This window comes from Liolophura sinensis, chromosome 10 (assembly GCF_032854445.1).
Source record: "Liolophura sinensis isolate JHLJ2023 chromosome 10, CUHK_Ljap_v2, whole genome shotgun sequence".
Lineage (NCBI taxonomy): Eukaryota > Metazoa > Mollusca > Polyplacophora > Chitonida > Chitonidae > Liolophura > Liolophura sinensis.
In genome coordinates, this window is record NC_088304.1 from 12707531 (window position 1) to 12725268 (window position 17738).

The 17738-nt window shown below is 39.3% G+C and overlaps 1 protein-coding gene across 1 annotated transcript; it reads right to left on the reverse strand.

Moving 5' to 3' along the window:
- Positions 1–3807: 3807 nt before the first annotated feature.
- On the reverse strand, positions 3808–17496 carry LOC135476577 (tRNA-queuosine alpha-mannosyltransferase-like). The gene is made up of 8 exons (XM_064756648.1): positions 17266–17496; positions 16848–17015; positions 15710–16237; positions 13111–13220; positions 12284–12428; positions 11392–11462; positions 10064–10155; positions 3808–4305 (listed from the first exon to the last, which is right to left on the reverse strand). Exons 1-8 carry the CDS (start codon positions 17451–17453, stop codon positions 4213–4215), a joined length of 1395 nt encoding a protein of 464 aa, XP_064612718.1. The 5' UTR covers positions 17454–17496; the 3' UTR covers positions 3808–4212.
- Positions 17497–17738: the final 242 nt, after the last annotated feature.

A 17738-nucleotide genomic window follows, 5' to 3' on the forward strand; every position in this document is an offset into this window, starting at 1 on the left:
GACAATGGTCGCTTCAAAAACGCCAGTATTTTCAACCTGAACGGCACACAGTCTCATGTTGCCAAGGCATATTTATTCTGGAAAAACTTCAACAGCGCTGACCAATTCCTTAGAGTAGACAGTCAGTACAATGCTCAAACGAGAATGGTGTCCCCGTCTGCGGTTGTTGATTTTGGTTCCAGCACACTTAAGGTTCTTTTGCATAATTACGAAGTGGTGTCAGTCCCTGTTAAGATAAACTTTGACCAGAACATGGTCATTTCATCAACAGCCAAATCAACCTGTATCTATTTAGATTCAAATAAATCTCCAGTCCTTTCAGTGAATCAAACGGTCCAGTTCATCGGAAATACTGTAATTTTACCACCAGAAAGTTCCTGTTTCTTTGCATTCCGCACGACTTTTCCTCAAAGAAGTATCGTAGTTGTCGAAGAAAAGACGATTTATTCACGGGATCTGGTTATCCCTGTTACAAATAATATCGCCCAAACTCGCATAAACTTGCCCAATGTTAAGAATTTGGTTTACGCCAAGCTGCGCTTCGCGGTGAGCTTGACTGATAAAACTGCCCAGACGAAACCGAGTGCGGTGAGTGTTAATGGCTATATCACTAACAGTCTATACTCTCTGTACGATGCTAACAGGAACGTAAGTACTACATTATGGGACGTATACATCTACCCAATCCCTGTAACTGCTCTAAAATCTGGCTTCAATGCAATTAACTTGAATTTTCCGCAAAATGGTGGTCACGTGACTACAGTGGCATTGCTTGTCGGGAGTTGAAAGTGTCAACATTATTTGGTGAATAAAAGCATTTCACAACCCGTTTTCTCTGTACGACATTCGTTTTTCACTGTCAACTGACAACGATGGGAACTAAAAATTTGTACCTGATTGGCAACCTTTCTATGATTGTAATAAAACTTCATTTTCAAACTTTTTTATAGTTCTTTTTTTTTAAAATTTAAATTATTGTTTCAAGAGAAGTATACAGCACTTATCTTGAAAAAAACTTGGAGATAGAGGTATATCGTGTGCTTCATACTGGGCTTTTGAATTCTATATTATACTTTAAATAACCGAATTATTGAAAAGCAGCATGCCGGACGACAGATTGTGCAAATCGCTTCAGACCGGCCCGGATAGCACAGTTGAACGTCCGCTTCTGGAGGGGTAGATCCAAGCTCAATCCTAGGTGGAGTCACACCTAATACTTTAAAAGTTATATCTTCCTCGCTTAGTGTTCAGCATGAAGGGGATAGTGCAACGACAGGATGGGTAGGGCGGGGCCCCTTACTTGCCTTCAGTAAGTCGTCTCAGTGAAGCAGCACTAGATAAAAGAGCGGTGGAAATCCGTCCTGCAACAAGGAGGTACATTACATACATCCTAAGGATTCCATCGTAGTCATACGGCTGAAAAGTTGTTGAGTACGACATTAAACCCCAAGCACTCGCACTAACAAATCGCTTCAGTCACATCCAAGGTACGCAGGATACGTCAGGGAATCAGACTGCCCGGATCTTTCATTCCATGCGTCAACTAAACTGGCACCTAGTCAAAACCCGTGATGCTTATGAGGTGAAAATCCTTCTGTTGCATGTAGTTGTTCAATGTAACATTTGACCAACTTAACGTGACAGGTCCCATTGGGCAGCAGCAGTTTGCTATCTTTACACTGACACCCTAGTGCAGGGCACTTTTATATTAATAGTCACAGTGGCACTCCCAAGTCTTTAAGGTTTCAGTGGTACTGTGCCACTTACAAGGCACCAGACGTAGAGTTTAACGCTGCGTTCGTAGCTTAAGTCTCAAATTTAAAATTTGCGCAAAAAACTGGCGTGGCATATTGTCTATAAATGAATCTATACTACAGCAACATTGCTGCCAAGCTCATTGCATGGTGCATTTAGGTCACCGTTTTATTTATTGGCCTAAAAGCTACGGAATCACGGAAGGGACATACATGTAGTTTCTTTAAATCTTTTTTTATTGACCATTACAGAAAAAGAGAATAAAAAATAAAATGATGACATTTGAAATACTATCTTTTCATTAGCCAGTCGGGGGAAATTAACAGGATTTACATTAATCATTCTTTTTTGTCTCCTGTATTAGAAGAATAGTTTTATTCTTTATTATAATGACAAATAAATATCAATAAAGAAAAATTAGGCAACTATGTCCCTTCCGCGGTTGCGCAATTCACTGGTACCATGTCTACGAATGCGATGATGATCACAAATATAATGTTTGTCATTTATTCACATGTAGTCTATTTAACAAGGCGATCTATTGGTTTCAGCGTCCGCCTCGAAGTCGGGAGACCCCTCAATCAAACCAGAGACTTCATAAATGGTACATGCTGCTGCCTCACTTGGTGCGCACCGCTAAGAGTTTAGATTAAGGAAACGACTGGCTGGCTCGGTGTCAATATTTGACTGAGGTGGGTGTCATGTCTGGTGTCAGTGGCGGCAGCTGTGACTGCCACAGTACATGCACGGCTAAGTAAGACGTTAAACCCCAGGCATACGTACATATATGTTTTATTTAACAGTGACCAATATCGGCGAGGGAACCAAGCACGTGGCATTTATAATGTATGGGTTTACATATTTAGGTTAGTGGTACTTGTGTCCTAGCGAGCACTGAATTGGTTCGACCCGATTCTGTGGGATATTTCTTTTGAACTTTGTAAACCAGCGTGCCATATCTGACTCGTGCAAAAGCTACTTCAATAAAAGGACAATTTATTGACTGACTGATGCTTAAGGGCAGGTCTTCCAGCAACCTGCGGATGGCCGTGTATTTTCCCCGGGCTTTGCCCGTTTTCCCCCCACCATAACGCTGGGCGCTTTCGTATAAGTGAAATATTCTTGAGTACGGCGTAAAACACCAATGAAAAAAATCAATTAAATAAGTAAGACTGGTGCTTAACGGCGTACTCAACAATTTTTCGCTCATATGACGGAGGTCAGGTTTATGAGTGGGGTGGAGGAAACCGGTGTGCCTAGAGAAGATCTACACCAGGTATACCTTTACCTGACAACACTCCTCAAACTCCTTAAAGCAAAAGCCAAAACAGAAACAGCTGGAATACTGAATAAAAAAAAGAAAGAAAACTTCATTTGTACGCTTTTATGGCAGAGGTACATCTCCTTGACATGTTAAAATGTAATAACAAGTGGGTGTGGATCGAAATAGGGTGTTTCCACAGTCAACCATGGAAAAAAAAGAACAAGGAAAAAATACATTGAATAAAAAAAAAACCAAAAAAAAACATAAGAAGAATCTAGTTTATTTGACACTTCAGATGATTATTTCATCAAACTACGAGTCGATTCGATTTGATTACAAAGACCGCAGAAAATGAAATGAGCATCAAAAGAGGGCCATCATCTCGAAAACTATGCACTCTCCAAATGTTTTTAGTTATGAACCATACCATTGCTAGTGTCAAGGTACGTGTACACTGACGTCACGTCACAATTTTATATTCACTTATTCAGGTGAAGCCTTACTTTATTATCTTCCATTCATTTTAACGCCGCACAAAGGAATATTTCACTTCCACGACAACAGTAGGTTTCATACGGCTGAAGGAAACCGCCAAAAGAAACATACAACTTTTTACACATCTCAGTATTTGTCTACGAACATCCAACCGTAGTTTTTTTTAACCCATACATGTAATAAGGTGAAAGTTATGACACGTATGAGGAATTTATGTGACCACATCAGTTTATTTATTTATTTATTTGACGGGTGTTTTACGCCATACTCAACAATATTTCACTTTTAGGATTATGGTGGGAGGAAACCATAAGTCCTGGGGAAACCCACGATCATTGCGACCACATCAGTTAACCTTCTTTGGCCTTTTGTTGTTAATATACTACTTCGGCGCCTTACTGGTTTTGTTTGTTTGATTGTTGTTTTACGCGGTACTCAACGGTATTGCAATTATACGACGGCGGACAGCATTATGGAGGGAAAAAAACCCGGGGAAAACCATTCGCTGGCTGCTGGCACAACCACGTTTTCAGTAAAATATCTCGACCACTTAATATGTGGGACACGCCACTGTTCTGGTGCTGCACAGAAAGAGGTTTAAGCACCCTCTATGTAGTTACACTTGAAATACACGGATCATTGCCATCCATGAAAATCCGTGATACGTCACAATGTACCAGTCAAAGTACGTTCACCAGTCACGTGACATCTGTCGTGCCGTCAACATCTAGGAGATGTTTGTACTTTGGGCCAAGTGTTTCCCAGGAGAACCTATCCAAGTCTAAGGCATTCTGGAAAAGGAAAAAAGGCATACTTTCAAATCTTTCCATGTACTCTAACATTTATGACTTCTTTAAAATAGTTTCACAAGACACACGCCATTTTATGGAGGGTTATATTAGAGTAACAATTACAGTTACAACGAAAAATATCATTTCATAAAATACATTAATAAAATACATTAATAAAATACATTAACAAAATACACTTTCCAGCATTTTATAAATGGACGAAGATGAGGAGCAACAGCACAAGCGCCCTCAACACTAGTGTTCTCGCGCGGCTCATTTTAGTCAGCATTTATGAATTGTTTCAGGCGTTGGTTAGAATCATCTTGCGCATACTCTATAGGTAAAGAGAACGTAAGTGTATAAAGTATTAACAGCACCAAAGGCTGTGGGTGAGTGAGTGCTTGGGGTTTAACGTCGTACTTTACGATTTTTCAGTCATATGACGAGGAAGGAATCCTTACAGTGCATGTAATGTGTCTCCTTGGCGCAGGGCGGATTTCCACCGTTCTTTTATCTAGTGCTGCTTTACTGAGACGGCTTACCGAAGCCAAGTAAGCAGCCCGCCCGAGCCATCATGCTGATAAAAGTCAACTAGTCGTTGCACTATGCCCTTATGTTGAACGCCAAGCGAGGACTTACGGTCTTAGGTGTGACTCGACCCAGGATTGACCCTGGATCTATGGATCCCGAAGCGGACGCTCTACCAACTGTGCTATAGGGGCCGGGTTCGTATAATGCGAACGCTGGAGAGCGAAATTAATGTTTTTTCTTTATAATGTTTTTATAAACATCACGGTCACTGGGCCGTCTTAATTTGCCCACCTAGAACAAGATAAGTTTATTGACATCGCTTCAAATTGCGACTTCAGTCAGTACAGGTTTGCGGGATCTGTCCCAAATCACGTGACCAGTATGACGACAGTCTTCAATGTGCAATGTTTAACATTAACAATCATGTTTGTCAAATCCTTTCAGACACATCATGCAGCAGTGTTTACAAAGCTGTTATATACAGTGAAACATTCATTACGATTGACGTCTTTATCGGCATAGATTATCACGGTAAAGCGTTCACTCCACTATGTTCGTGTTTTATAGTTAATAGCACACCGTACCTTCATAACACATGTTAACGGTTCTCTTTCGCTTCGCTGCAGTAGAGCTCTTGGCTGAATTGAACACTGCAGACAGTTCGACCTATAGTGACAGGTTTATCTTCCATATTACATGTGACGACTTTACAGCGTTTTGTGTATTTCTAGACCAGATCTATGCAGTTTTTCTCAACCTAATTCTACTTAAGTCATGGTGCTTTGTCTTGAATGATACATGTTAAGAATGAATGAATGAATGAATGAATGATTACGGCCTAACGACACTTATAGCTTATGACGGTAATACTATAGCCATATTGTGGCGAGCGAACAGCCGAGAAACAAAGATGAGCGGCTTTGTGAAAACTGTGTTGTAGCCTGCCATTACATGTTGTAGCTTGCCACTAAATGTTTGTAGTAACTTGCCACTAAACGTTTGCTGCGGATTGCCACTAGAAGTTTGTTGTAGCTTGCCACTAAACGTTTGTAGTAACTTGCCACTAAACGTTTGCTGCGGATTGCCACTAGAAGTTTGTTGTAGCTTGCCACTAAACGTTTGCTGCGGATTGCCACTAAAAGTTTGTTGTAGCTTGCAACTAAATGTTTGCTGCGGATTGCCACTAAAAGTTTGTTGTAGCTTGCCACTAAACGTTTGCTGCAGACTGCCATTAACAATTTGCTGTAGCTTGCTACAAGGTTTGATGTAGCTTGTCACTAAATGTTTGTTGCAACCTGCCACTAAAGTTTGTTGCAGCCTGCCAATAACACTGTGTTGTAGCTTGCCAATTGAAGTGCGTCGTAGTGTGTCAATGAAATCATACTGTAGCCTGACAATACAACTTTGTGTAGCCAATAAAATTTTGCTTTTGCTTGTTAATAACATACTCTGGTTGCACTTTTGAACGACATAAAGAGAACAATTTTATGAAAGCCGATATACTCTCGATGTATTGAAATATTGTTACAATACATGTGGGTTATTATGTTGGCCATCGTCATGTAATACCTAGACGGAATAAAAATTATTTACCATCCACAAAGGATCATCATCTTCCAGATGCAACAATGCAATGGACAGTCACAGAATATGAAATCGAATGTGAATAAAATTCCCCAGTATCATGCAGAACTGTTATCACTTTCTGAATCTCGAACGTAACATGGTGCACGAAGTAAATCGCAATAGATTATATCACATTTTTCATCTATCCCAACAAACCTATAAGGAAACTACAAATCTTTACAATCTCATTGTTTCGAATGTATTCATGTACTCAACAATCACTTTGTCGATAAGTTTAATCAACAACCACAGCGCATTTTAATGCTTCTTTTCATCTTGTTAAAGCCGTCCCTGAGAACTTTACTGGGTGCAGCGCACATGCCATGGAGACAGACCACGGTGAAAAACACGATGGACACTGTTCTATTTTGCCAGGATACAACAACGTCACAGAAAACACTTAGATGCATAAGGACGATGATACCGCTATGGGATAATGTATACAGTATCGACAATATCCAACTCACGCATCCCTTCAAGAAAAGTTTTCGGTCATATAGTACACCAGATGGCGTCTCTCCTTCTTTGAAGGAGTCTATCTGGCGGCGTGTTGCCAAGGATATGTGCGCCACACGGGTCATGAAACCATACGCCCCTAAGGAAGCTGGGAAGATAATTCCGAAATCCACGAAATACACCACTGCTCTTGGGATAGAGCTGAACGTGCATTGATAAGGTAGTCTCACGGACAACTCGCGAGAAGAAGGGCCAAAAGAGCAGCCGAGAATTATTACAATATCTGCTAACCAGATCCCAACGAAAACAAGTACGGCACTTTGGATCGAGACAGAGGATTGCAGAAAAGGTTTCTCTACGACCAGCCACGCCAAAAATGCTTGACAGAACACAGCTACATAAAAGCTTGAAATCGCGATGAACTGAACAACTTGTACCGCCAAGCACGAGAAGTAGTCGTACTGCCCAAAGAAAGGCTGAATGGTCACCAGGTACAGAGCTATTCCTGATACAAATTCTGAGACGAACAAATTCGTGGTCATAACCTTTAAGAGTTGACACAGTTCCGAGTGCAGGTAAGCTCCGATAAGAATTGGGTTAGTGGCCAACAGCGTGGTGGCGATAAGCACGGCAAAGACTGTCACTATGTAATCAGCCACTGTTGGCAATAAGAGATCCTCTGTTGGTGAAATAGCTGTGGTCAAGTTTGCGATTCCAACCAGGGAAAGACTTGAGTTTTTCAAAGCACCGCTGTCTCCAGAGTTTTTCAGCTGAAGCATGTCAAACAGGGAAATGTACTGGCGTATAACAAGTCTGTTCAAACGGTCTACTAACGGTGTTCCTTTCTATTGTATAATTGCGCTCATGATGTGTTGGCAGGAAAAGTTGAGCGATCACATTCCAAGAACCTTTCAATGTAAACTCTTCCCAAAATAAAACGGTGTATGGCCAAAATTATCTTGAAAACCAATAATGAGAATTCATATTGTCCTATAATCCTTCGAATTTTAAAAAGAACTGAAAGATATTTTCAAACTTTCATGAAAACAAATTTTCAAGTTGGTGATGTGTTTGCCATTAATTAGGGCGTACACATTTAACGTCTCTGACAAATGAACTGTCAATCAAGAACACACATCTCACCAATCATAAGGAAAACTGTTGCAAATATGTTAACCAGTTGTTGCGCGCACAAATTACTTGCCAATGTTCACTCACTGTGTGGCCATGGCGTCAAAATTGCTCTCAACCAGAATGTGATGAAAATTAACGCTTTCGCTAGAAAGGGTGGAAGGCCGACGGGCGTGTCGGATTCATGCATCCCAAGACGATATTGCCCAGTCGTCATCAATAAAGAAAGACACCACTCAGTATTTCGTAACCATATATCCTGGCTGCCAAGTTAAAAACGGCAATAACACCATGGGGATGGGAGAGATCAGAAAGGCTCTGCATATCTTCTCCAGACTAACTTAACATGGTGCACGAAGTAAATCGCAATAGATTATATCACATTTTTCATCTATCCCAACAAACCTATAAGGTTCTGCTAATGATAAATTCTACATTTTACATTTCGAGCGTTAAATAAGCCAGTTTCAAATTGAAGTAGACGATGTGTGCACTAGCACCAACCAGTGTACAATGAGTTTTGACTGGAACCAATTATGCATGCACATTAACACACTGCGGCAACATACATAAACAAACATCATAGCCATTAATCGCTGTGGATACGGTTATTGGGTATTGACACAGCTCTACAAAGCATCTCTACTATAAAGGGATGTAACCCGAATAGATGATGTCATAGCGAAAGTATTGGTATCAATACTGTAAGATGGCTTTCGTCTAAACTATCCCTGACACTCAACACTGGGCCATGGAGCTCGATTGGTTTAACAGTAACGTCGACTTGATTGGTCAGTTTACCGACAGTTGTTGCCATGGGACCCGGCAATTTAGTTTCTGAAAATTCACCTACTTAACTGAAAGACAACAGGGAAATGACGTACAGAAAGTCATCAAAATCTTTCGGTTTTACCTGGCTTTCGAGCAATTCCTCTAGGCTTTTCGGAGGAAAATTAATTCTTAAAGCATTCCTTGAAAGTGTGAGAGATTTTTTGAAGTTTATACTTTCATTTCATTAATCGCCAAGAATTTCTATGATCTCTCCTCTATCTCTTTCGCGGATGGACCGGCCCGGATAGCACAGTTGGTAGAGCGTCCGCTTCGGGACCGGTAGATCCAGGATCAATCCTTGACCGAGTCACACCTAAGACTTTAAAAGAGGAAGTTGTAACTTCCTCGCTTGGCGTTCAGCATGAAGGGAATAGTGCAACGACTGGTTGACCCGTATCAGTATAATGGCTCGGGCGGGGCGGCTTACTTGCCTTCGGTAAGTCGTCTCAGTGATGCAGCACTAAATAAAAGAGTGGTGGAAATCCGTCCTGCAACAAGGAGGCACATTACACGTGCATGCACCCTAATGATTCCTTCGTCGTCATATGACTGAAAAATTGTTGAGTACGACGTTAAACCCCAAGCACTCACTCACTCACTCTTTCGCGGATGGTGAACATTAGCTGTGCCCAGACAATCTGCCATTTTGTAAAATGCTGTGTGAAACATTGACGTGATAGGATTGGCAAATGTCTATTAACTGATAGCTTTGCAGCGATGTCATAGCCGCTCTGAGCCACTCATTTGATCATAAGCACACTCCTTAGTTACGTGATTAACTAAGTACTATTTAATGCAGGTAAGATGGGCACTGAAGACGATTTTAGCATAAAAAATATAGCTTTCAGGTAAGAAATTCTTGAAGGAAAAGTAATCAAAATGTATCTAGCCTTCAGCCATGATAGTTTCAGAGCCCAAAGGTAATAAACTTGAAAATCGGCAAAAATCAGTATTTGTCCCATTTAGCTCCATGTTATTTTTCACCTCCTAGTCCTTGCGAGGTACCCAAGTGCTCTAAACACTGCAGAACGGTCTGCAGAACGCCTGCATGTTTATAGGCTATCCTTAGACAATTTCATAGTAAATTCAAGCAAAAATTCTGCATATAAACGTATACACGATATTGCATGATATGGATAATATTTAAATGTACCACAGAACAAATTAGCTATGTAATACTTACTTTCACGGGACTTGATCGGGCTAAGTGTGGGCGTCTACACAACTCTCTCAGTCTCTTGTACAGCTGCTGGCTGGTGTTGTACAGACATTCCTCTGCAAACAAGATTCATAGCTGCCATTTAGAAAGCAGTTTCACTACATGTAGTTCTAGAAAGTACTTGCCTAGTGATCTCATTGGCCAAGCTCAATATCACTATAAATGTCAGATTTAGTAGCTGTTGCTCTTTACACTGACTTGCTGCTTTAGCGAGTGAGTGCTTGGGGATTAACGTTGTATTTAACAATTTTTCAGTCATCTGACCACAAAGGAATCGTTAGAGTGGATGTAATGTGCCTCCTTGTTGCAGGACCGATTTCCACTACTCTTTTATCTAGTGCTGCCATGCTTCATTACTCACCGAAGACAAGTAAGCCGCCCCGCCCAAGCCATTATACTGATACGGGTCAACCAGTCGTTGCACTATTCCCTTAATGCTGTTCTGCATTAGTGGATCTGAACTCTAAACACATTCCCATCTAGTTTCTTATTTGTCCTATAGATGTCTTGCTTTCACATTTTGTGTAGTAATGTCGGCTATTTTGATTGGCTGCATAAATCTTTATATTTTAGGTACTTCACTTTGAAGAACTGACACGATATATGTTAGTGGAAAGAACGCAAGAAGCAATATTCAAATCTACCGTTCAGAAGAAAACTTAGACATGGTGTGAAAAGAGGGACTGTTGATGTATTATAAGTTATCCACATGTTGGGAAGGGTATAGTATTTTGCCAATTCATCTCGCACCCTGGAACACAAAGCGATCTTAGACTTAAAGTTAAAATATCTGTCAAAAAATTTGGTGTGTTCCTTTTCGTTATTATAGCTGTACAATTTCTTGTACAATATCTTACCCAGAATTTATGTTATCAAGCCAAATTTTCACCTTATTACATAAGAAATAATAATTAAGTCATTTGAAATTTTGACTTAAGTCTAAGATAGCTCTTGTGATAAGGGGGCCTGACTGCCGTCATATATCAGTGATATACTTTTGAGCATGGTCTCCATCCACCAGTGAATAAAAGAGTTATTACAGGTAAAACCATGTGAGTTGACATGGTGAAAATCTTATACACGTACCTTCAGTTAATACCAATGACACAACACAACAAAATATATCTGTCTCCATGACCTCATAATCTAGCACAGCTCTAAGGTATTAAAATTCATATTACAATTCAGACTGGAACAATTTTCGCTCAAGTCAAGTCTTTGTTGAGCTTCGAAGACAAACACAACATGAAAAATTCATTAAAAATTCTGAATATAAACAGAATCTAACATACTTGGGAATATTTCGGGGTACACCAATCTGTTTGGGCACAGAGGGTAACACCCCAGATGGACAGCTTCTAACCTAGATTATAAAAAGAACAAAAACATTATCAGGTTTAACATATTCGAAGTCAAGCTTCTTCAAAGCAAAAAAAAAAAAAACCAAAAAAAAAAAACTAGGGTTGTATTTGTTGTTTTTTTAGTTGTTTTTTATTTTTTTATTATTATTATTTTGTGGCATGAAATATAATATTTCTTTGAAAACAAGGTGAGGTGTCATGTAGCTACAAGTTATCTTTAGGAGTTCCTGTTGTTAAATTGGCACACATGAGAGGAAGTAATGGGATTTTGAAAAAAAAAAAAGAAGAAAAAAAAAAAAAACTCTCCGGCCATACGTGGGAAGGTCTTCCAGCAATCTGTGGATGGTCGTGGGTTTCCCCCCGGGTTCTGCCCAGTTTCCACCCACCATAATGCTGGTCGCCGTTGTATGAGTGAAATATTCTTGAGCATGGCGTAAAACACCAATTAAAAAAATAAATAAATAAATTGAAAAAAAAGCTTCATCTTTCAAAGTTACCAAAAGAAATCTTTTAGAAGCAAAAGGTATGTCTTCCCACATATAAAAGAAGAGCTATAATGTGATCTGTTTCTAAGCAGATTAATTTTGGCACAGCCTTTCTGGAGATGTCAGACAGACAAGCCCGAAATGAAAGTCAAAATTGTGATGTGTCTACAAACACCAACGACCAAACCCCTAAATTTGTACAGTCAACTCCCTTGTCGTTATGAAACTGCAAAATAAATTCCACTACATTTTACCCAGTAGTTTCAGAGACACACAGACGTTATCAGCTGCTGTGAATGATCAGATAGACATAACAATGAAGATATACATGTGCCTACATAGCTACACCAAAGAACTCATGTAGAGCGGTTGATACAGCAACATCTGCCTTTAGGAGAACCCTGTAGTAGTCTCCCTTGTTGCCCTGGTAACCCCATGCGGATATGTGATTGGACAGTTTCTCTTTGGCCTCTTGAAAAACATCTGAAATCATGAAAGAAGCACGTTAAATGTTTTCAAAGAGGTATATTGCAAAGACCATATTATATTTTGGGATGGTATAAATGCAACCTTATTTTTATATTTATATATGTTTTATTCCTCCATGGCTCAGTTGGTTAGTGCGCTAGCGCAGCATTTGACCCAGGAGCCTCTCACCCATTCGGTCCCTGTGAGTTCAAGTCCAGCTCATACTGACTTCCTCTCCAATGTAAGTAGGAAGGTCTTCCACCAACCTTCGGATGGTCGTGGGTTTCCCCCTGGCTCTGCTTGATTTCCTTCCACCATAATGCTGGCCGCCATCGTATAAGCGAAATATTCTTGAGTACAGCACAAAACATCAACCAAAGAAAGAAAAAAAAGTCATACTATAGACTTGAAAAATGGTACTTATTGCTGCCTCACTTGGCACTCAACACTGGGTGGTTAGAAAATGGAAACAGAACTGGTTGGCCAAGTGTCAGTATCATGTGACTGGGTGGGGTGTCATGTCTGGTGACTTCAGCTTGATGCTTCAGTGGCGGCAGTATTTGGCGGCACGAACGCAACCTTCCACAAGAGGACACATTACATACACACCTAACCACTCTTCCTCGTCATACGACTTAAAAATTAAGTCTGACTAGCATTTATGTACATATTAGTGATTAACAACTAATTCACCTACCTGGAACATCTAAGAACTGTTCTCCCATCACAGACAAGGTAAAACTTAACCCCTCTGATGAAAGTTTGTACAAGACCTGGAAAAATGTCTGGGGATCTTTGTCGTGTTCCCTGTGAAAGATGTAAATACATACACGTTTGTTACACTTAACTGTTTATTATATAGAAGGGAAGTGTCAGGATTTTCTTCGTCGACAAAGGCGTTATATCACATGTTAAATACCACTTCAATCTCTCATTACACTTTGATATTTCATATAGACGCCATGATATTAAAAAACTTATTTTTTTTTTTATGACATTCCAATCTCAGCGCAGCAATATGATGTCAAAATAAACGTTCAGTCAACTTTAACATTCTCTACATCACGTAACAAGGTAATTTCATGCTATATACATGTCCATGAAGGCTTACAGCTAAAAAAAAAACATCTAACCTACAAACATTCAAATACACATTCTAAAAAAATCATCACATTGTAAAAATATAAAAAGTAGATAGAATATTACAGTGTTATTAATGGTATTCAACTTTCACTGTCCAATAGACTGTATTTACCCTGAATAATCTAAAAATTCAACCAGTAAAAAGTATTTTCTGAAGCAAAATCAATTTCATGAGATATTACTTCTGGTGCAAAAATTTACATTTCCCCAGTAGGATATCATCCTACCTTCCAAACACATCTGAAAGCACTTTTCCAAAATCAATAAAACTCCCAGCAACTAGAAAAATGACCAACTTAGTCATGGATAAAGTTTGGGTCATTTAGGGTATTTGATTGTTGTTAAATGCAGTATTTATTTATTTATTTATTTGATTGGTGTTTTACGCCGTACTCAAGAATATTTCACTTATACGACGGCGGCCAGCATTATGGTGGGTGGAAACCGGGCACAGCCCGGGGGAACCCACAACCATCCGCAGGTTAAATACAGTACCTTTTCACTTAGGTGAATATGATGGCAGACAGGATTACTGACTTTGTCAACCTTCTCTAAATACCTGACAACCCCCCAACCCAGTTCCATCATTTACATGTACATGTTGTTTAACGCCATAATTAAGAATTTTTCACTTATACAATGGTTTTAGTTTCACTGGTGGGGGGAAGCAAGTGCTGGGAGTAAACAGTTGACCTCTGACAAGATTCTGATGAACTTTCATGTGTAATGTGCAGACATTCACACCATAATATTGAAGACAAGCGGTCTTTAAGAAATGTTACACTATGCAGACATACAAGTATTATTTTGTGAACCACTTTATAATGTCATCAAGGCCTCATGATCTGTGAGGGTTCTAAGAGAATGATAAACGCACACACAGTTGTTACATTGCCAATGGTTATCTCCCTTGAGTGCTGCCATTGTACTGCTGGGACTAATCTTATCTGGTACTGAAGTACTTTGTAACATGTCAAACTCATATTAAACAGGGGTCAAAATATTTTTTTCTGCCTGTCGCAAGTAAGAGATAATTTTTTTATACAGTACCTGTACACATATTGGTCGTGGGTTTCCCCGGGCTATGCCCGCTTTCCTCCCAGCACAATGCTGGCTGACATCGCATAACTGACATACCCTTGAGTACGGTGTAAAACACCAATCAAATAAATAAATACACTTGTATAAAATTTAGCATATCTGTCTCAGGGGGTAAGTGCCATAGCATTTTCAGACAAATACAAAACTGCAGACAATTAAGTTAAAAGACAACTATTAACATGTTAATATGCTGAATTTTGAACCCAAAAATTGTTTTGAGTGAGTGAGTGCTTGGGGTTTAACGTCGTACTCAACAATTTTTCAGTCATATGGACGACGAAGGAATCCTTAGGGTGCATGTACGTGTAACGTGCCTCCTTGTTGCAGGACGGATTTCCACCGCTCTTTTATTTAGTGCTGCATCACTGAGACGACTTACCGAAGGCAAGTAAGCTGCCCCGCCCGAGCCATTATACTGATACGGGTCAACCAGTCGTTGCACTATCCCCTTCATGCTGAACGCCAAGCGAGGAAGTTACAACTTCCTCTTTTAAAGTCTTAGGTGTGACTCGATCAAGGATTGATCCTCTATCTACCGGTCCCGAAGCGGACGCTAAAATTGTTTTGAAATTTATGTGAATAATTAATGTGCTGGAAGGAAAGCTTATCAGGGGCAAGGGGACACCAAATTATTTCAACAACTGTTATGCCGGCATAACATCAAGTAAAGTAGCATTTCTAACTCATAACACAAAAGAGAGTTCAACATCGCTGACCTTCAGAAAGCAAAGCACTTTCTGCGTCTGTAAATGATGCTTCAGAGAATGAAAAATTCAGCAGTTTAATTAGTATGCATCTTAGAAAGTTATAAATGATTACATGCAAGTGAACATTTGTACACACAAAGCAAGTTGACAAGAAAATGAATCTGACGGTTTCTTCCATTTCCATTAGAGTTTTCATTTAGCCGTCAAAACTGGCAGGCTTTACAGAAAGATCTAGACAATGGACATCTGCAAACATAATCACCAATTTGCCACAACAGATATGCATGTACATGCAAGTATATAGATATAATTCATGAATTTTACACCTAATTCCATTACACTTACCATCTATGAGACCACACAATGTGCAAAGGTTTCTGTACACCGATACCGTCTTCCACAGATTTCGTTTGATTTCCACATGATTTTGCCTGAAAATTTGCAGCTTTCTTTTTTTTTCTGTCTAAATTCTCATGATAAACATCACAAGTCACTGATTCTGATATCGCAGAATTGTTGCTGCACTGGTTGTCATGGAATCCTTTGGTAATAGTCATTTTATCACCATGGCAACCATATGTTGTTGTTGTTGGCTCACAATCTGACATACTGATACACGTTTTCTGCGAAGTGACTTTTTCACCATTTTTACCATCCACATCCAAATCATCATTAACAAGTTCAGAAAGAGAGCCTTCTTTTGCGATGTGAGATAAATTAAGAGGAAAGTATAAAACTAACGACTTGGGTCGTATCTGTTCTTCTAGTTGTAAGGACTTCTGGTCAGGTATGATGTTTAGAAAAGTCTTGATAGAGCCGAGGAAGGAGTCGCGATTGTACTGGGAGTTGAATACAACAACATCAGCTACCAAACTGAAAAAATAAAGGGAATTAATATCACTAGATATTAACAAAACATAGGCAAAAGTTAACATAACCCAATATGTCATCACATTTCCATAACTATAATTACCCAGTGAAGCATTAAACTAGGTGTAGATATGAAAGCAATTAGGCTGCAGCTGATAATTAAGTTTTCAATTCTTGAGACTATAACTCATGTAACTTTTTTAGGCATATATATGCATGTATAAACTAAATTACAGATCACTACAGTGGACATGTATTAATATAATTTTCATTGACCTTGATTATGCTCGAGTCGAGTTTAAAGTCGAGTTTACAAAACAAATATTACATTTTTTTTATTATTTTTTAAAAATATTTTGTTAGTCATAAGAAATAAGCAATCAATGAAAATTGGCTTCACTAACCAATCATTTATTTATTTATTTTATTTATTTGATTGGTGTTTTATGCCGTACTCAAGAATATTTCACTTATACGACAGCGGCAAGCATTATGATGGCAGGAAACTGGGCAGAGCCCAGGGGAAAGACATAACCATCTGCAGGTTGACCAATCATTTAAACATATTGCTTAGTTCTAAATTGTATGTACATTTATATTACACAGAGCTTACCTAGATAGAATCTGATTATATCCATACTGAAAGTCTCTGTCCTGTTGTTTGCGGACTGGATAGACTAACTGATTTTCATGAAAGTAGAGGATCTTCTTCAAATGCCCCAAGTCTGGACGCAATGCCACTAACTCAGCTAGATTAAGCACAGAGCTACAAAACAGTACTCTGAAACAAACAGAAATTATGGGAACTGAAAAAAATATGTGCTAGTAATCATCTCAGTGCCTGTAGCTCTGGTAGAAAAATTCTAAATCCACAAAGGAACTGTTAAAATTATGGAAATTATGTCAACGATGATCTGGGATAAGCTTAGCGCCCTCAATTGGAACTAAAAAGCCCATGTACGTGTACAACGGCTATGGACAACTGTCAATGGCTGATCAGCCATGCTTAAAGCAGCTTTTTAGGTCCTTACCTGTAATTGGAATTAGATGGAATCACCTGGCTAAAGTGTAATGCTGATGTCCTCGCTCTCCAGTGCCACTTCTTGGAGGGCATCGTGAAGAGGGCGTGGTCACCAGTCTCCATGGTTATAAGATCCAGCAACTGTTTATGTGAGCCCCCGTAAAAGGGCTCTACAACAACAACCATTGGACTGGACATTAATACGTTAACTTAAATCTCACTCAACCTCAATCATTTTTCTGCAAAGGAGCAAATGGTCAAGTAAAAAAAATCATGCTTGTCCTTCCTCCTTTGAGAAACCTGTCAGTCTTTAGTGCCCAATAAAATCTGAAAAAGAAGATGACGAAGTAAATAAGATGAGCTTAGTTTAAATGAATTTTGAACATCTGTGCAAAATGCAATGCAATTTGAGGAATTAATTTTAGATTCCTACAGTTGCTGAGTTAATTGGAGTTTCAACACATCATTTGCATTTTGAATCCT